The 21902-nt window shown below is 38.4% G+C and overlaps 1 protein-coding gene across 7 annotated transcripts in view; it reads right to left on the bottom strand.

Moving 5' to 3' along the window:
- The window catches only part of PDE1C (phosphodiesterase 1C), a 569208-nt gene that overhangs the window by 27855 nt on the left and 519451 nt on the right, over positions 1-21902 (bottom strand). For 5 of the 7 annotated variants that reach the window (XM_010353320.2, XM_030933172.1, XM_010353326.2 and 2 more), the window contains one exon: positions 977-1045. In XM_010353320.2, the coding sequence (XP_010351622.1) occupies positions 977-1045 (69 nt within the window). Of the gene's footprint in view, positions 1-976; positions 1046-8610; positions 15357-21902 lie in introns of those variants that run through there. The other 2 variants (XM_010353347.2, XM_030933173.1) reach the window with 1 other exon arrangement.

Genomic DNA, 21902 nt, shown 5'->3' with positions numbered 1-21902 from the left:
TTAAAGTACTTAATAACATGAGGAAAATCTCATAATGTAGTGGTAAGCTTTAAAAGGAAGGAAACAAAACTCTACATAAAGTATTACTCTAATTCAATTCTAGAGAAAAAGTATTTAATAAAGACTGGAAGGAGAGGTAATCTTGGTTAACTCTGAGTGGTAGCATTATTGGAGACATTTTTCCTTCTTAAATTTATTATTTTTAAAATTTTCTTCGTTGATGGTATTTATCTTTCATAACCTTTCCTTACCCCAAACAGATGCGCTTTTCCAAATTCTGCTTGTTAAAATTAAATAAAAATTAAATTGTAATTGAGAATGTAAGCACATGCATGGAGACAGAATGATCAATAGGTGCCCCTTACATTAAACAATACTCATACTCGATCCTCATGAATACTCATGATTTGCCAGTACCTGTTAGATTGGGTCGAACAGAAGTCATACATGCCTTCCATATTTCTCAATGGTAGAGATTATTGTGAGCACTCTGTCAATACTAGGCCAAATTTACAAGCATTATTTCTAATTCTTATATTTTCCCAGACAGATGAGAAAACAGAAGTTCCAAGAAGCTGAAGAAGCACATGTGAGGGAGCACACAATTTGAACACAGCAAAGCAGAGATTTAAACCTGGGTCTTGATCTCACCACAGGCTCACACTACTTCCCTTGCACTATCTGCCTCTAAAAGGCAGATCCTTCTGTAACATGTCCAGATGAACATCAAAGAGGACCAAAATTCTATTTTTTCCATAGGCGAGTGGGGGAGATTGTGAACCAACTATAGAAATATTTATGCCCATTCCTAGAGGGACCTCACAAATTTGGGTGACAGAGACAAAGCTCTCTGATAATGTGAGTAGACTGGATAACTATGGGGCCAGGTTCTCAGTTTATCAACCCAATTCCCGAGAAACTAGTCCTTTCCATTGTCTGTGGTCACTAAGATAATGGTGCAATGCTGTTTACCCACCTGGCAATGTAAGGCGACTTGTGGAGCTGGTGCTTGGGGCTGGTGAGCTGTGAGAATGTCGTTTTATGCCTGTGAAGAGGAAAAAGAGGATAAGGAAAAGTAGGATAGTGGAAAGACCTGTTGGACAAGTAAATGGTCATCTGAAATGTTATCAGATTGGGGTCTGAAAACAACGTTTAGAAGCAGGTTAGGTGAGGTTGCAGGGTGGTGCATATTCTGTGGTCCAGAAAAGCTGGGAGCATCGCCTTTGCCTTTGTGTGTGTGACAGTACTCAATTCCTCTGGCTGGAAGGTTGCTATGCTGGAACCAATGTGCTGCTGAGCAATGCTACATTTTAGGATCACAGGGGAAGCTTTCTAAATATGCAGTTGCCTGGGCATCACCCCCACAGTACAAGGGTGGAGGCCCAGCACTGATGTTTTTAAAGCCCCTCATTCTAGTGTGCATCCAGGATGGAGGACTATCTGAAGAAGGAGAAGTTCTGATTTAGAATGAGGGAATCAGGGATTTTGTCCCTGTTTTGTCCTTATAGGCTTTACTCGCTATTGGAGCTCAAGCAATGAACTGGATCTCTCTGAAGCTCAGGTCTTCATCTACAAAATGAGAAGAGTAACACCAATTGCGTCGAAGTGTTCCAGTGAGGATTAAAGGAAGCAAAGTGTGTCCACTGCTCAGGAACAATGGGAGACTCCACAAATACTTGGTTAGTGGGGTTTCTGAGTTTCCTGGCAACTGGCAACAGAATTCCTATGAGGAAGGGGATTATCTTTGTTCTAATAAACCCTTTAATGGGTCATGAGGCAATGAAAAGTCAAACCCCAGGATGGGATCAATAAGGAGAGAGCAGAACAAAGGGACAAAGGGAGAACTGAGTGGTTCTGCCAAAATTTTTACTTTTTTATATATATGTATGTGGGTGTGTACATATATACACACGCATATATTTACATATAAATATAAACACCAAGACACATATATGCACACATATCTTATATATAAACATAAATATTTATTTATTCATTCATTCATTCATTTTGTCATCCAGAGTGGGAAGAAAGAGGCCTGGAAGCCAGATTCTAGCAACACGGCAGATGCCTGCAGTCTGAGCTGGCAGAAATGCAGAGAGAATTCCTCAGCAGAGGATATCCATGAGTCAGTGTTAGGTTACTTCTGTTAGGAGTCCCCACAAACTTCCCAAACTTTTAGTTAAGTCTACTTTATATTCAGAGGCCTGGTGTAAGTGGAAGCTGTACTGATGGAGAAGACCCTGTGTGTCAATATAGTCACCAGTAAAGATAACTGGAGAATCTGAAGACTGGGCAGTGTCAGAGGAAGCAGAGACTTGGGGTTGGAGGTGAGTGGGAGAGCGGTAAGCTTTCCCTACCCCAGAATCCCTGGGGAATAGTGGAGACATGCACTTTGGATGACGTTTGAGATCATTCCATTTTATTTTATTTTATTTTATTTTATTTTATTATTTTATTTTATTTTATTTTATTTTATTTTATTTTATTTTATTTTATTTTTTTGAGACGGAGTCTTGCTCTGTTGCCCAGGCTGGAGTGCAGTGATGTGATCTTGGCTCACTGCAAACTCCACCTCCCAGGTTCAAGCAATTCCCCTGCCTCAGCCTCCTGAGTAGCTGGGACTACAGGCGTGCACCACCGTGCCTGGCTAATTTTTGTGATTTTAGTAGAGATGGGGTTTCACCATGTTGGCCAGGCTAGTCTCAAACTCCTGACCTCGTGATCCACACACTTCTGCCTCTTAAAGTGCTGGGATTACAGACATGAGCCACCGCACCTGGCCCCATTTTAATTTTAAACAACAGGGTGCCAATCCTGACATTCTGTGACAAACGCCCTCCAGACAATAACACATGTTACTGTTAATCATTATTATTGTTTATTTCTTTTCTGGCAGCAGTAGTAGTAAAAATGGAAAACATAAAATTAATCCAAACAGCTCAGACCTACAAAAACTGTGAATTTGTATGAGGTGAAGGGCACTGTATCTGGTGGTACTTTATTTCTCCGTTTTCCAGGTCTCACAGATGCCCTGAAGGTCAGAGTTGGTGGAGAACATGGAGGGTCCGACCCTGGCTGTAGCTGTGCTTCAGTTCTTGAACCTCAGTTGAGTAACTCAATTACTCCTGAGGTGATTTTTATAAATATGACTTCCAAGGTCCTTGATTGGACCCTGAAGCAGAATCTCCAGGGAATAGAGGCAGAAATTTGAATTTTAACAATTTCACCAGGTGAATCCAATGATGATCTTGTAATCTGGCACTTCCCTGGTCTAATGCAGTGTCTTGGAGACTCCGGGGTGGAAGATTCACACAAAGTGATACTCTGTGTCAAAGCCAGTGCTGCCACACTGCACAACCCCAGCGGATGCTGGTCGCATTGTATCCTACACAAAGAATGGTGGACCTTGGGTGTGCAACAAATAGGCCCTGTTAGGAGGCACTACCAGAGGGCACATCTGTGTCTTTTACCTTGTGATCCAGAGCTGTTCCTTCTCTGCCCAAAATGCCTCTGTGTCCCACAAGATTTTTTACTTGTCTCACTGGACCTTTGGGATAGGTTTTCTCAGCAGTAACACTGTGACATTTGAACTGTACAGTTCTTTGTGGTGGAGGCTGTCCTGTGCACTGGAAGATGTTTAGCAGTGTCCCTGGCCTCTACCCATGAGATGTCAGTAGCTCCTCCCTATTCATGACAATCATAAACGTCCTCCAGATGGTGACAAATATCCTCTAGAGGCAAATCCCCCCACATTGAGAATCGCTATTTTAGGTTGGAGACGGGGCTTCAAGTTTTTATTTACAGATGTGGTTCCCAATTTGGCTGCTTGGTCATTGCTAATAGTCACTCCCACACTTTAAGCAGTTACTGTGGCCCTGGCGCCATATTAGGTAGGCACCGTGAAATATAGATTTGTTGTTGTTTCTGATGCTAACATTCTGACAACAAAATTATCCCATGTTACAGGATTTTGAGACTATTTTTGTCTCCAAATATTTTAAGTAACTTGCCTAATGTTACTGAGTGTTGGGGGAGGAGGGAAAAACTTAAGTCAAGATCATTCAAAGTTCAAACTTAAGGAAATGTTTCCCCTGACACTTGCTGCTTCTTAACCAACCCATTATCTGGGTTTCCTTCAAGCACAGTCTCCCAAAGTCATCTAAGAGGAAGAAAAACCTGGGACAATTATTTTAACAAAAAGAAAAAAACAAAGCCAGATTCCCAGGCCTCACTAAGCTCTTGGAGTCAGCATTTCTGGAGGTGAGGCTTAGGGACCTGGGTATTTCACAAGTGGCTCAGGTGATTCCCATCGCCAAGCAGACTTGGAACACCTTGTGTGGTAGAAATTTCCTTCTTTCTGTCTAACTAACGAAAAGTGCTTTCTGTGGATACTCTTGTGAAGTTGAGAGAACAAATTTAATATTGCCTACATGAGTACGTGAAAAACTACAAAGCGCTCAGTGACCACAAACGTTCAATGTTGGTACCTGTAGAAACATCTACTATTGCTAGGTTATTTCATAGAAATGCTTGGTGGAATTAAAAAAAAAATAACTGACTATAATCTTCCAAAAGCCTGCAGGTTGATAGCTTTTCGTAGAGGTAGTTTTTCATCCCCTTAGTATCTTCTTTGCAAACACTGAGTAGGGGAGTTCTGGGAACCCTGAGTCAGTGAAAAAGCAGAACTGCAAGCCCTTCTGGAAATGCTGTTATTTTCTCTGTTTGCTTGGTGAGATGCCCAATATATCAGGAAAGGGATGAAGCCATCCCACCTCTCATAATCATGAGTCATAAACAGGTAGCAGGCGGCGATGCATAAAATAAAACTGGTTTTGATTTTGCCACGGGCCATTGAGGGTGGTTAGGTTCTGAGTCAGCCTCCCACTGGCTTCCAGTTCACTGAGGTTGTGTTCTTGAAATCACTTTCCATGTGGAAGCTACCAAATTACCTATCATGTTACTCCACTCATGGGAGTAATACCCAATATATCTAAGTTTCATTTTCTAAAGTCCTTTGCTCTTCACCCTTCCCTTGCTCCCTCCTACATCCAGGAAGAACATCAGAAACCAGGTGGGGACAGCCAGTCCTGATCCAGCTTCTAAACTGTACTGTACGATGCACACAGAAGGCTTCAGACCACCCATCACATGGAACTGGTTCTTGGATTCATTGTAGAAATCTACTCTGTCAGTGGTTTTCAGTCCTGGCTACATGTTAGAATCATCTGGGGAGTTCTTAAACAATATGCTGACACCTGACCCTTCACCCCAAGATGCTGTTTAGTTGGTCTGGGTGGGACCTGGGCATGAGGACTTTTTAACGTTCCCAGGTGAGCCTGATCTGCAGCCATGAGATGCACCGCCTTCATGAATACCCAGAGATGTTTCTGTCAGTTGTCGGGAGGGAAGCCTTCTTTCTTCTGAAACAACTGGTGCGCTCATCCTCACAGATGTGAATCTTGTAAATGGTTTCTTTCCATTTAAACTTACGATTCCAGAAAGCTTAGACCCAGTTTATGACATAATGCTAGAAATCAGGGGAGATCGATTTAGACTGCACATCTGCATATTAACATTTGCCCTGGTTTGCTCTATCTATGCTAGCTCTACTTTATGACTCTGGTTTTATTCCTCTTTCTTAATCATTAAAAAAGCAATGTATTAAATTTATATGAGTTTAGAATTCTCAAATATTTTATAAATGAGGTAAAATAAAAACAAATGAACAAACAACTATGTCAATGCTGCTATTGCTAAATTTCATTTTCCTCATCTATAAAATTGAGAAAACATCAATGTCAGGACAATAATTGTGAGTATCAAGTAAGAGTACACACATGACAGTGCTTAGCAAACAGTGTCATACAGTATAGTGTTTATTTGTTTTAGAAAGGCATGTGTGAATGTGCATGTGTGCATGCGTGTGTGGGCACATATGTGCATGTGTGTGTGTGTCTAAGTAGGTAATCTGTCATCTTTGGGAAATAAACACTTCAAGGTCAGGAATTACATTGCCCTTGACTCACAGCATGTGGCTATTTAAGGAGTAAACAACCCAATCTGTCAGCTTGGGGCAGAAATGTCACCACTGCAGCTTGTGTGACTTGAGGTATCCTTTGACAAACGAATAGCTTTCAGATATTTCAAATTAGTGTCCTTGTTTGGTTCAACTAAAGGGCAGTGAATCCAATTCATCAAGAGTCTGGAGAAGAGGACAGTGATAGAAGTGACAACTAAGGCTGCCCACCTCAGGGTGACTGCACACCTAAGACTCGGGACTTCACAAAGTTAGTGCTGAAGCACAGTGATTTGCAGCTTAACCTCAAACAAATAATTTCCCTTCTGCAAAATGGGGTTAGCCTGGCCAAGCCTATGCCTGCCGGGGAAAGGGTGATTTACGAGCCCTTGAGACCAAACATCATCATTATTAATGGTCTGGCAATAGCAATGTTATTATAGTACAACCAGATCCCACAGGGCAGAGGAGGATGCTGAAAAGCTGAGGTATGAACGTTTCTGTCAACTTATTGGCCACTTTCAATCTCTCTGTTTTCGCATATTATAAATGACAGACCTCTGATCATTATTGTTGAGCATATCTGCCAACATCTTCTTTGTGTTCCATTTGGGCTGGGGCGGAGGGCAACAAACCATTGCCTGAAGCCTCAGAACAAATCATCACTTTTGCCCTTTACAGCTTTGAAGAGAGACCATCAATAAAAGTCCAAGTCCTGCTTCAGGCTATGGGATCACTGAAAGAGTCTGGAGGTCTCCCCCCCACCACACCACACACACACCGCCCTAAGAGTTATCAACCAAGAGTATATAAATTAGAGCGGCATATTCAGAGTATTTATTTTTTTTCCTCCACAATACAACCACCATCAATACTAGGTTTGGTTTTGTATAATTTGAACATGTCTGTTCATCACAAAGAACAATGATTAAAAACAAGAGCTATTCAGAGGTGTACCACCACAAGCTATTTAAATGTGGCTTTCAAAATATTTGAATATGCTTTGAACTTGAATTGGGCATATGAATGAGGAGTTCAAAAAAAATGTTCACAACCTGTGACCCAGTAATGGTATATCTAGAAATCTGTCCAATGGAGATATTCAGAAATGTGACAAAGCCTTATGCACAAAGAGCACCATTGCTACTATTTACAACTGCAAAAAATAAAATAAAAGCCTATAACTTAATTGCCCAACAGCAGAGGGGTGGTTAAGTAAATTGCGCTAGAGCCACAGAATAAAATATTATGCTGCTATTGAAATTATATTGATGGAGAGGTTAAAAAAACACTCACAAGAAAATGCTTACAATCCAATGTTGTGTGAACAAACCATAATTCAAAATTAACTATACTATATGGTCTTAACTGTGTAAAAATGCACAGCAAAAGATCATAAGAAAATAGAGTATCTACAATGATTAATTGTTGGATGGGGTATCACAAGTGATTTTAAGTTTCCTATTATACTGTCTACACTTTCCAAATTGAGTAAATTCTATTTTTACTTTAAGGAAAAAACATTAAAAATATGTTTCAGTGAATGGCAAGCATGGCTGCTTTGGAGGAACATCACACTCCCCTTCATCAGAGCAATACTACCATGCAAAAACGATACACCAGGAGGCCCGAACGAAGGGGTGATATTTGTGTAATATGCAGTATCAACACTAGAGGGTTCTCTCTCTGGGGCCGGTTTGAAGGCATCGGGCTGGATGCTATACAGGATGTAAACCCGTTATATCCCCACAAACAGGAGTAATGAATGACTACACAGAGTCCCTGAATCATGATGGCCCAACTTAAATTTTTGGACTTCGTGATGATGCAAAAGCGATACACACTCAGAAGAAACTGTATATAACCATTGTTTTTCACTTTCAGAACAGTATTCAATAAATTACGTGAGCTATTCAACACTTTATTATAAAATAGGCTTTGTGTTAGGTGATTTTGTCCAACTCTGGGATAATGTAAGTGTTCTGAGCATGCTTAAGGCAGGATACCTAAGCTATGATGCAAACATAGCTGGTAGGTTAGGCATATTAAATGCATTTTCGACTTACGATTTTTTCAACCTACAATGGATTTATTGGGACGTGACCCCATGATAAGTCAAGGAACATCTGTATTCCCTAGTCAGACTCCTTATGTTCATGGCCGGAGCAGGAAAATATTGCCAAATATACCCCTTTCAAAAGTAGGGAAAGAAAAAGTTTGCAATTCAGAAAGCTAGCATCACAGGGCTGTAAAACCATAATATCATTGTACCCTGAAGAAAATTAAACATATGGAAGCCAGCTTAATTCCACGAATGCTGAGATTTCTTATGCCTCTGATGAGCTTCTGATAACCCATTTGCTTCATCCCTCATAGTCAAAAAAGGTGAAATGAAACATGATATAGTCATACTCTGTGTATGTCTTACAGAGTGCAGGCAAAGGCACTTGGTGCCTGGGTATTATGAGGCGTTTCAGGAAATACAAAAGAGACAGATGGTTGACTGAGTTTGGACAGCCCTATATCTGAGACAGAACATGGACAACAATAGGAAACATTCAAAGGAAGAAAAAGAACAGACTTTTCATTTATCCAATTCCAATTAAGAGGTTAACTCATTGTTTTTATTTGGTAATCAGAAGAACATACAAGTACTTATGCATTACTAGATGCTGGGGGAAAGTTATACATTGAAGGACTGTCAGGCTCATCTGTGCAATAAAGATTTACAATAAACACATCATACATTTTTCTGAGAATAGCTCAGTATACTCTTTTCTACATGAATCCTTATGATTTAATTTTGTATTTGGAGATATGATACTATGGCATTTGGATATGTTGTTTAAGCAGCATCTTAGGGAATGGTATACTCTTCCTTAGAATGGATGGCCATTCTTTTGCCCTGTGATGTACAAATGCAAATTACAACCTGCATTTTATCTGCCAGAAGTGTATTTCACATCATGGAAGTACACTCTATCACTACTATGAAATCAAAACAAGTCGTATTACCATCTTCCCTTTTGGAAGAGCATTCTCAGAACATATCCAGAAATCCCTTCCTTATTCCTCCAAAGAATGGTTTATTCAGCTAGATATTGGTTGAGGTTTGGTTTTTGGTTCTGCTTGCCTCTCTCTTTTGAGTCTTGCTAAATGTTCTTGATATTAATCCAGATATTTCTCACAAATCCAGCTGAACAGCAGCAATATCTAAGGCTGAAGAGATGAGTTGAGTTTTCCATTCACATATGGCCAGTGCTCTCATCAGGAGAGAGCCTACAGATTCATGGTGAGTAGGGTCTCTTTAGGATGCTATGCATTTAATGCATAGGGTGCTATGCATCCTAAAGAGAAAAACCCTGTGAGAGCAAAAGTTGTGCTCTACACTAAGGGAGGACAATAGCAACATCATATTCGCCTCTAAGTGACTCACCTTGCTTTGGGTAATTGATTTCCCATAAAGATTTCCTTTATTCCTGCTTCCTTTTCCCAAGCTGTTTCTGTCTTCCCATCTATCCCCAGTGACATTTACACCCAAAACTTTCCCATATGAATTACATGGAACAAGGTGCTTTTATTTTTCCCATTATTTTGTGTTTGTACGTGCTAAAATGATACTGCAAGCAGAATGGGTTACCCGAGCAGAAGCAAAAGAAGGAATTTGTGAAGGGTAGAAAAATGGGAGGAAAAAAAGGAAAACATAAAGGAAAGAGTTTGAAAAAGGGAAGACATTTGAATTAGATGGGGGGAATCTGGTTGTACAGTGGGCACAAGAGCTGATAAAAACCTAACCAAGCTCTAAAAATGAAAATAGCAAATATATTTCTGAAAATTCTACAGCATATAAAATTGTATAAAAATATCATCAAAGCAAGAAAAAAGGAAATGTATACTCTATAGTTCTACCTCTAGAGTTATTGGACGATACCTATGGCTATAGGTTTTTCCTATCCATCTGTATATATTAATATAATATGTGACTATATTTCTGTACCATAACACATATACCCACTCAAAGACAAGGACAGTAGTACACAAATTCTACTCCAAGATAGGTCACGAGAGGGAAGCAAAGACTATACAATGATGTATCTCCAGGGCAATCTATTTAAAACCCATTCTATAGCCACCGGGTTTTAATGGGCTTTATTTTAAATGAATTACCCTGCACCATAAACTGACTGAGAAATGCTCCTGTAGGTTCAGAAGCCAGCACTCATGAAGAATACATGGGTGAGGTTCAGGAATCATGGCTGAACCTGACCAAAGCTGAGAGGATGTGTCTCCAGTTGGCACTGCTTCTGGCCTGCAACAGCCAGCATTCACCCCCCAAGGGGGAGAAGGTCTCCTCAGGGGAGACTGAATGAGTGCCCTGAGCGAAATGAAAGGGCCCATACCCCCACTCCCTGCTTCTCCTGGCTGAGCAGATGGCGGCCCAGGCTGGGTGCAAGTGGTTAATGAAGCCAGCCATTGCCAGGGTTAATCCACTTCTGCTTGGGAACAGAAGCCAGAATAAACATGAATTCATGCCAAATATGTCTGGCAATATTTTCAAAAAAAATGAGTAGGGTGGGGGTATTGAAGAAAACAATCAGGAATTAATAGGGTTTAAACTTGACCATCATACATCTTTCAGTCCAGGTCATCCACTGCACAATCGTTTCTTGTTCAATATAAAAACAAGATGCTTTTTCAGTGGCGCAGTTCTTGCTTAATTCAGACATTCCTGGAGAAGCAGCCAGTCTTTTTACAAATGTCCAAGGAGAATCTTTAGAGGCCTGCTTCCCATTTTTCTAATCTCCCTGGGAACATGTTCATGCTCAGATAAACTGTCTAATGTAAATGACTCTGGTAACATTCTAATTCTAGTGTCACCTCTGTGCCCACTAGTGTCTTTGGTGAGAGAGAGAAAACCTTAAAAACTAAAATCTGGCCTTGGCAGGTAATATGTCTCTTGATTCCCAGAGGGAGGTTTTATAGGAATATTGTCACTGCTCATTACAATTTTTTTCATTAAGTTCATTTTCTCAGTGATAATGAGGCCTTTAATCATGGATCTCAGTTGATAAATTATAAGTATTACTTTCCATTTGTTCGTGAATAAGATCCAATATAACATCGTTATTGCATCATTATGTTCTTTAACATCTAACTTTGCCACGGTGCGGTGCTGTACCAGATCACATTATTGGTGGAGCAGAACTATGCAGTGATTCCTCATGCTGTACACAGAGAATCTTCTATTTGCTCTAGGTGGGTCTGTTTAAGGTTTTAAAGGTTTCCACTTGGATTCTCAGTAAATCCACTGATGTTTTATATAGATTGGTGTCATCTTCCCTTTTGGAAAGACATTCTCAGATAAACCCTGTTTTATTGTTTTGTTTTGTTTGTTTTGTTTTGTTTTTTTCTTAAGTCAAGAGGCCACAGAGAAGTTTTATTTTATTTTTTTCATAAATTTGGCTGACAATTTCTCCCAAATTACCTGCAGTTTCCCATCTCTTATAATAAGCTATTTGTGTGAGTAGGGTATGCCTGCATATACTTAGAAGATAAGCCTTTAGCAGTGTACTTGGCATATAGGAGAAGTTGAATAAATTTTCAGGGAAATTTGAATTTTGTTTGCATTCACAAGTGGATAGTGGAATTCAGTTAGATGATTTCAAATGTGTTTCCTGAATGCTGACCGTGTTCCAAGCACTGTGGTGGGCCAGCACTGCATCTCCTGTGGGGTGTGTGGGCACCTCAGAATCAGAACAAAGTTCCCAATTAGGAAAAACAAAATGTTGCCTGAATTCCCTAAATTCTCTTTATTTGGGATAGAACACTACATATATAGACTTCTAATCTTAGAATCTTCTTTATTTCACTATGAGAAAAAGATTTCATGCTTTGTTTCCTATTGTTTTTCCTAGGCTCTGTGGGGAATGTTACAAAGTAATTTCCATCATCAAAGTCTCTGCTCATAGGTTAAAAAAGAAGAAAATATATTATATTATATTATATTATATTATATTATATTATATCTATCTATCTATCTATCTATCTATCTATCTATCTATCTATCTATCTATCTATCTATCTAAGGAAAAGTGACCCATGACAGAAGTGATATTAAAATAAACAGTATCCATACTTCCAAAATATGGATAACAAAAATTGGTCTTCACCTTTTGAATTACTGTCTCACATCCCATGATAACGTTGCTTTTTACTTTACACTTTTGTATCCAAAGGCATGGTTCCAAGTGGAAAATATAATACAATGGCTTAAATTCTACAAATGAATGAACATGTGCTCCAGGTTATTCTTTGGCTTTCAGATGTTTAGATATCATTTTACTGTTTAAGTATATCAGATCCACAATGGGATCCTGTCAAATGTTTTCAGCAGTTTTTCAAAGCTCCAAAAATGAAATGGACAGTGGAAGAAAGTCCGTTTGAATTTAATGGGTTAGAAATGGGTCTCTTGCCTGCTGCCATAAACTAACAGGGCTCATAACCTAAGAAAGATTGGCACAAATAAAACATGGAACAAAGTCCTCCATAAGAACGGGTCATTATGCCACTGAAATGTACCACATTAACACAACTTAAATGTAGCGCTATTTGGTGACATGGGGACCCAAATTCAAGGGCTAACTCAATTTGTCACATTTTACCCAGGGATGTGTAGAGTGCGTGGTTTTGTCTGTGGTAGGTCTGTCCCTATTGCTGTCCCCACATACTGGTCAATTCAGGTGTGTAAGTCCTTGCTCTGTGTGTGTAAACCAGAGTAAGGTGCCATCATCTGTGCAATAGAATGTTTGTCCCAAATTGTTGCTCAACTTGAAGAAAGCTGTTTTAAGAAAATTAAAAGACCCCAGAAAATAAGCTAGAGCTTTGGAAATATTGCTCTTGCAGTCAGCACTGATTTGGAATAATTACTTTAATGTTTTATCAGCTCCAGTATCAATTCATAGCATCATATAATATAGCATTTTGTATTTTTAATAGATAACTTTGCATTTTTACTCAATATCCCTTCAAAACACTTTTTAAAGATTTAAAGCTAAGAGTGAGTTACATGGAGTTTTGTTTTGCTTCACTGAGAGTTTTAGGTGAAGTTCTTTATGGAATGAAATTCTCTTTCCATTCTTTTTCAGCCGATTAATAACTTAAAGCAAATGAAAAACATTTCAATTTTTATTGGTGCTAGAAAAAAAATGGCTATATTCCTGTATCTTTTTCAAATGTCGTTTCTTGTTGCTTGTTAGATTATAAAATGGAAGCTGTAGACTTTCTATTTTGACTGGCCAAAAAGCTCCACATATAAAAATACAGAATATAAATGAGGTAAAAGGTCCAGGTTCCAAGGTCACAAATTGACATACTCTTTGTTATATTTAATTTCAATACAAAATCATACCACCTCCAAGCACACAGTTTGCAAACTGATGTCCCATGGATTAAATGCAGCTCACAGGCAGGTTTCATTTGATTAGCACGGTGTAAGTTTTTGAGTTGTCAATATGTAAAAATTTGGAGAGAGCTTATATCAAATCCTAGGTATCTAGGACCCCCATCCCCACACAGCTCAAATTCAGTAGCTGCCTACCGACTACCCTGTTTTGACAGCACCCACCCTCCCCAATTTCTCTCAGTCCCCATTGCTGCTTCTTCTCTTACTGATACAAAGGCCCTCCATGAATTGCCATTTACCACAATGACTGTGATATTACATGGCTTGCTTTATTCATTTACTTGACCTGCTAGACCCCTGAAGTCATTTGAATTTGTGGCCACGTTATGTGGTGAGGTCATTGTTATGAACACAGGGAGCACAACAGAAAAATCTAAGTGTTTCTCCAAGGCAAAATACAAAGTTGACAGAAGAAATCTGTTCAAACATCAGCATGCTGTTGTGTATTCTCTACTACAAAGTTCTTCAAATCTTTCTGTTGGGGAACATTCTGGCAAGGCAAAGGTCCTGGAAGACCACATACAGTCTCTTTCTTTCTGCCTGAAAAAATGCCAATATTTCACCTTAGTAATAAAAGGATGTTTAAATGTCTGTTCTCGTGCTTTTTCATGTATAAATTAAATCTGTAGTGGGGAATACACTTAAACCTATTGCCTAGCTCTCTTTCTTTCTAGTACTAATCCCCACTTCATCACCAGCATATTCATGTGCTTTACTCTTGGGAAGGACACAGAGATTCTTGTGTGACCAACAACCACATTTTAAGAATCACTTTTATCTAAATCACATCAGACTCATAAAATCACCCTTTACTGGCACTCCCTTAGATCCCACCTGTAATTTGATCTCAAGGGGGCTGCAATGTTATTCTCTTTCCATGCTACATCTACTATTCTTATTTTTGATTCATGCTATTAATCCACTTCTATCTTGTATTTTTAAAAACTCACTAAAATGCAAAGAATTATCTGCTATATCTCCCTGATACTAATTCCCTTAGCACTTTACTGAATAAAAAGAAGAGTGATGAAGTGAAACCACAGATATCCAAAAGAAGATGGCCAGCCAGTGGTAAAAATCGCAGTAACCACTTAGTTATGGATGCTACCAGTGAAAACAATGGGTTCCCACTCAACAGTATGGTCATCAGCTAAACATTCAGGTTTATACTAATGAATGAACATATGCAATAAATTAGCCATCAAATAAAGATTCTTATGGAATAATCTTTTTTAGAAAACAAACAGAATTCTGTATTATACAAATGGGAAAGAAAGCATAAGAACAATTTTAAGTCTGAAAGGAAATTGGAGAAAACAAATGTTCCTGACAGGAAAGGAACCAGAGACTGGAATTATCATCTTTGCTGTGATGAATGTCAGCATGGCTGTATCGTCAGTAGCCAGTGCAAAAATGACAACATTTAAAGTAATGGCATTGACAGTCACAAAATGGCAATTACTGTGTGTGTGGCTTTTTTCAGGCCTCTCCCAGCATATCCAGGATGTCCATTCTCATCAGGCCAGACAGGAGCCTTGAAAGCCAGGTCATTAGCAAAGGATTTTGAGGATGTCCCTTCATGTTTTGTTTCTGTTTGAGTAAAAATCTCAAGTTGTTTGGTTTGCTCAGGGGAATGTCCCCCAGAGTTCTAAGACCTCAAACCAACCCCCAAAGAGTCATCCCCTGGGAGGAGATGGTGTGAGAGAAGGCCAAGGGTCGGGGGTGGGGGTTTGTGTGTGAAAGTTGTACACCTTCTCCAGATATAGGTCTTTGTGGAAGAAGGAGAAGAAGGAGAATGAAGAAGCTCAGCTAGAATGATGCAAGACATTGGCAGCCTCTTTTATTGTCTATGAGGTCTTTTTTACTCTTCTGAATCTGAAAAAAAGAAAAAGAAAAAGAAAAGTGTCAATGCTGCCTTTCCCCCCCACCTCCACCCTCCAAGTCTGAGGAGAAGAAAATCTAGGGGACAAAATAATGTGAGAACCAATTAAACATTTCCATACTGGTCATTGCTATGTTCCTTGTAACAAGATTTGTTCTATCCATAAGGGGAAAATCTCAGTGCAAAACTGTAATATCAGTACATTTGAAATCTTAATAGTTGCTATAAACTAGATTAGCAAACATTTGGTCATGCAGTAGGGATAGTAAGCCACCTTCTTTTGCAATGGAGATGACGGTTTTGTTGCCAGATCTGGTCAATCTGTCTCAAGGGTCAGTGGGATTGGAAGAAATCAGATTCATCTAATCCCAACTGTTTTCATATGAAAAGCAATGCGCCTCTCTCAGAATTCTTGCCCCATCCTCAGAAGTTTCCCAGAGACATTTAAAGCAAGATGTATCCTAGCCCAAATCATTGTGCAGATGGGTGAATCACCTGAGTTCTCCACTGGACTCAGAGCAAGGGGGTGGAGGAAGATGACAAAGATGGAAACAGGACTAAGTTAATGAAAATAGATAATATTGCATTTTTTTCAACTGGTATGCTCTACCCCATGTAACCTCAAAGGTCTTAGGCAGAATTTAAAACAACAGCCACAACAAAACCACCATATTATTTCTTTCAATTGGTGTTGCATGCTCTGCAAGTCATCATGCCTTATAGTCAGAAAGTGTTCCCTCCTATGCAGGGCTCCAGTGGGCTTGGACTTTAAGAAGGATAACACCATTATCTACAGAGATGTTAGAAGCCTTTACAGGACAAGGAAAGTTTCTCATTCAACTTTAAAGACTAAGGTACTCTCCTAAGATTTAGGTGAATTTAGCAGAAAACTCATTGGGAGATAGGAGAACTCCTTCTGATCTATTGTAATTACAGTCAATTCTCAATTTCCTAGGGGCCATTGATCCAACCTTCCTGCTGTTCCTCTAACTTTATTATGTTCTTGATTGTTCATTATGTTTACCCTCCATTAACACCTTCACCTATTTGAGAGAAATAACAGACAAAAGTGAGGCTTCAGACCAATCACTTTACTCCAATACAAGCACTGATAAACTTGCCAGTGAGAGAAGGAGGTGAAACAAAAGCTGAAATTAAGGATGAGAAATTTCCCATTGATGCTGATAGTCTATGCACAGTTTGGTCCACATGGGAATTGCAATGGACTTTGTCCTTAGTATTCTGACCCTGCCATTATGAAGTTGGGATCATATGGTATGAGGCTTCTTTTAGAGAGTCATCATAATACTAACCACCTTCAGAGATGTTCCCTGACCCTCAAATGTAAAGCCCAATTTTGTTAGGGTGACAGAAGGTTGGGTTTGATTTTTTAGTAACAGACCCATTGGTTGGAAGGAAGCTAGAGACAGATAGCTGGGGACAGCTGATAAGGACCACTATTTAACTCAGTAAGCCCCACCTGGCCAACAAGGAGAGTGATGCACCTCCTGCAGACTGGGTTAGCAGAGACCCACGGTCCAGACTGCTGGGTCCCAGAGATGGAAAGAGGTCTACCTAGGGTCTTAATGAAATCCAAAGGCTGTTAAAAGGAGATATTCCTCCATTTCTAATCACTGCTTATGGGTGAGAAGGTGGAGTGTTCCATCTGGCTGTGGATCTCCATCCTCCCCTCCAGCTTTGGGTCAAGGGGTGAAGGGAAAGGGTGAATAAAAGAAGTTTGTGTGTTTAAGCTGTGCCTGTGTTCATTGTCATTAAATACAACCAGCAATAAAAGAACAAGAAGCATATGTTCTATAGCTGGGTCTGTGACCTGCTGACCTGTGTGATCATTCCTGGCCTTCCCAAACATATGCCCTCTAAAAGCACTTCCGTTTGTGAATTTCTTAAGGCACTTAAGAAATACCCTAAGGTCCTATGTCATAGCTATCTGCAAAATAATGTTCCAACCCAGACTGCTGACTCTTTGAGAACAGGGAAAATACCTGTTTATAACACTTCTTGCATGTAGTGCAATGCCTGACACATAGTATATGCTCAACAATTTTTTTTTTAATGAAAAAGAAGAGAATTGAATAAGCATGAGGAGGATGGGACTGATAAGGTTTGGTGATGAATAGGAGGTTTCCCTCCACCTGTTTTCTAATTTTGACTTTCACAGCATGAAACGAAAATTTAAAAGAAAATAATAAACACCCTAATTATATATTTTATTCAATAGTAAGGTATGATATATCAAAATATTTACATTCCCTATGAAGAAGCTCAATTATGGATGGCTTTCTATGGAGCTAATCTCACAGAGAAGGAGCACCTGCTATCCAGGCAGCTTTGACATGGTTTGTAAATCAGGCCTGGTCCTCTTTTCACTCCACATCCTGTCTTTCATTGTGTTTTGGTTTTATGTATTTGTTTTCAATATCAACTGAAATTAAGTAAGCATCAGCAAGACTACAAAGTATATGAAAATGAGGACCCTGAAGACAAAGTGTTAATAGGCCACTCTGTGTGTAACTGGGATGCATGACTTTTTGAAGGCCACAAAAAGTAGTTAAATCCTTCCACTTTTTAAAGAGTGACTGATGAATTGAAATGAAAACTTTCTTGCCACATCTTGGAATAATTCAAGAAAATATATTTAAGTGCTTGTCCTTTTACCCAAGACTTTTTATATCTCACAAGGTAAAGCTGTGAGGACTTTAAATCCTGAAGTGCAAATACATGGTATATGAATTCACAGAAATGTATTTAGTCTATGGGAGCACACAATCATGTTTCAGCAACTTCATTTAGAAAATTGGGAGATGGACTTAAAACAATGTGGCCTTATTTATGGTACCATGCTACTCCCACAGGTAAGTGCAGATGCTGGATATAGGTCTTAAAACCAGGTGATTTAAAGATAATTAGTTTTAGAAGAAGATTGAAGTTCAAGTTAACATGACTTGATTCTAAAAATGTGTTTATCCATTACAATGTTTATTCCTGGATCACAAATGGAGTGTCAATGAGGCAGCCCTCATAATAATTTGTCACTGGGCTTAAAAAATATTTTAAATGTATTTCTCTTCCATTTTTCTTGGATTTGATGTTTCAGCCTGATTCAACTATAACCTAAACTCAAAAAAGTAAGCTGACTTGGCTGAAGAGAGAGCTGGGATTCAAAACCAGATTTTCAGGTCCTAGGAACTCTGTACCGTAGCTGCCTCCCTATGGAGTCGACTTTCTACAAAAACAGCAAAGTGGTACAGCACTCACCTGACAAGTTATAAAACTCTAAATAGAAAAAAAAAAAATGAATAATAAGTGTAGAGAAACCATAACCAATTTTAAATGTCATGTAAGACTTCTATTGGACATATGAATGGGTCCTTTTTTTTTTTTTAAATAAGAAGAAAACACTAAGAAAAAACAATTTTAGAGTTATCTGTTAGGCTTTATCCAGGTATGGATTTAAGTGTCCTAGGTCACAAGTACATGACAGCTATTTTAAAGGGTTATTTTCAACATGTGCCTGCTTTCTCCTTGCCCTAAACAATAGAGCATATGATTATAATAGGATTATTCTAAATGAATTTTCACTACAAATAATATCCATGCTACAGCTCTGCTAAGACAAAATCCTCTCATCATGTATTATTCCAGCACAGAAAAATAAAACAGAAGGACAGATAGACAGACACATAGATAGATAAACCAGATAGATACATAGATAGATAGATAGATAAATAGATAGATAGATACATACATACATACATAGACAGACAGACAGATGACATTTGTGGGAATGTAACTTCTTAAAACCCTGCCTATGTCATTAACTCCTAAAATTTACCCATTTGATCCAAACACACAGGTCAAACACAGAATAAAAACAGTACAAGAAGGGAACGGTTAGGTTAGTGCAAAAGTAATTGTGGTCTTTACCATCACTTTTAATGGCAAAAACCACATCTACTTTGCAGCAACCTAATAGTTCTTAAGTCCAACCCTTTCCCTCTTTGTCTTTCCTTTTGCTCCATTGCATCTGCGCTACCACTGAAAATAACAATGATGTTAAACTCTTCCTCTCTACCCTTGTTGCTTTCTCTCTTTCATTTAGCATGGTCTTTCTTTCCAAACATAAAATATGTGAACAACTGTCTCTGTTCTTCTGTCCCACACTGCCCAAGGTATCTTACTGCTCTCATGCTCTGTTTTAAGAATGTAGCACATTAACACAAAGAAAACGATTAAAACACTGAACTCTCTAAATGCCCCCAAGGCCTGGCCCACTTTTAGCAGACAAGTAAAAGTCAGGCATATGTAACTCCTACAACTCCTCTGATGGTAAGTCAACATCCCTGATTCACAGAGGTGCAGGTGAGGGTACAGGTAAGCACCCATGTCTGCGCAAAAGAGTTTTGTTTCTGATCAGTCTTTGAATCTGTGAAGTCAGGAAGAAGCCAAAGACCATAAAGAAAGTGCTTCAGATCAAGTAAGTGAGGCTTGGATTTTAGACCTGAAACATTCTGACTACTCTTCACTTTTTTCTCAATTTTATTAGTTCAGGAAAAGCAGAAAAGATTCTAAATGAACGAGAAAAACAAACATTTTCTCATGTTTTCACTATGGCTCCAGGGCATAGAATAAAAATAGCATATATTGTAGGGGGCTAATACTTAAGAAACGTAGATCTCGTCACTCAGAGAACAGGGTGCCCATCAGTGGAGAATGCTAAGAAAAAATGCGAAGGGGGGAAGCTTGAATACTTGCTGAATATTGCATTTTAATAGCTTTTTTGAGCATGTGGGTGTCTAGACAAGAAATGACATTACCAATGTAGACAGTGTTAGGTTCTGCCTTTGGCACATATTTACTTCAAAGGTACCTGTTATTTTAAATAATTTTTATAATGTTAATAGAGTTTCTTTTGGCAAATGTATTGTTACTTGTGTTTCTCAAATCCCTTGCACAGAATCTGACAAAATATCATTTTTCTAGGAGAAAATATTGATTTCATGATTACTAAGTTTTATTTTAAACATCCTAAACATCAGTATTAAGGAAAAAAGAAAAATCACACCTTGCCCAGTAGTTACAAAATTCTAATTCCCTCTGTTAAACCAGATTCCTTTACAAATACAGTGGTACATTAATAGTTCCACAGAGTATCTAGAAGACAGAGTGAAACAATGAAAGCTTATGTAGCAATAACTGCAAGTGAAAAGTTGTTCAGGAAGTCTAATTTTATCATTAACAGAGTTCACTATATACTTTTATTTGATATTTCTAATATGTAGTTATTTGCTAAGAGACTGGGATCTAAACATCTATATAAAAAATAAGAATTGATGTTAGAAGTTTCCCTTAGTACAACACAATTTATTTAAACCCATCAATCTCATATATTGTATAATATATAATATTAATATAATCCACATATTATGGATTTGTTAATAGATTTTCCCTCAGTCCATTGGGAAAAAAAAAACCCAATTATGTTGGATTTAAGCATCGCTGAATTCACAATAACTCTTGTTGTTGGTTCAACCTACAGCACAGCTTCCAAAATTAAGTAGAAAATGACAGTGAAGTATCTAGATCAAAATGTTTAACCAAAAAACCTTTTAGAGTTTAATTAGTGAAGTTTTAGCTAGATGCATGAGAATGACAGACACCAAAAAATAATATTACAATTCTCTTCTCTATGGATTTTTCGTTGTTTTCCTTGGACAGGGACACATGCATATATGTATATATGATTTAAGATATATGTAATATAGTTTATCATATAGGTTATATATTATATAGGGTATAATATATAGGGAATATATTGTATATATGATATATAAATATATTTTACGTTATGTGTCATATATGCATCATATATCAGATATATCATATATGATTCACATACCATATGTATCACGTTTGTATACTACAAACGTGAATTTCAAGACACAAAAATCTACAAGAGGACAATGGTAGTCACCTGCCATCTTGTTCCTTTATAATTCCTTTATATTCATTATCTACCATCCTTGAAAAGCACAAGGACATTCACTGAACCTGAAAGTATATAAAAAATGCATTGATTTGAAATGGATGTTTATAAGCAAAAGCGCTAACTGTTCTGATTCACTATGACTCAGATGAAATGCTAGAACCATGAGTAAGTAATAGGCTTTGTACTTTCATGCTCCCAAGAGCAGAAGTCCATAGCAAAAAATGAACAAGGTGCTTTTTCAGGCTAACCCCGTTTGGCCACTTCCCACTCACATATTATGGATTGGTTAAAAGATTTTCCCAAATCCATAAAAAAACCCAATTATGTTGGGTGTAAGCATCACTGAATTCACAATGGCTCTTGTTGTTGGGGCAACCTACAGCACAGCTTCCAAAATTAAGTAGAAAATGACAGTGAAGTATCTAAATCAAAATGTTTAATCAAAAAAACCTTTTACAGTTTAATTAGTGAAGTTTTAACCAGATTCATGAGAATAACAGACACCTAAAATAATATTACAATTCTCTCCTCC

This window comes from Rhinopithecus roxellana, chromosome 6 (genome assembly GCF_007565055.1).
Source record: "Rhinopithecus roxellana isolate Shanxi Qingling chromosome 6, ASM756505v1, whole genome shotgun sequence".
Classification (NCBI taxonomy): Eukaryota; Metazoa; Chordata; class Mammalia; order Primates; family Cercopithecidae; genus Rhinopithecus; species Rhinopithecus roxellana.
The sequence above is the reverse complement of the archived record's forward strand: the minus strand, read 5'-3'. Positions and strand labels throughout refer to the sequence as shown.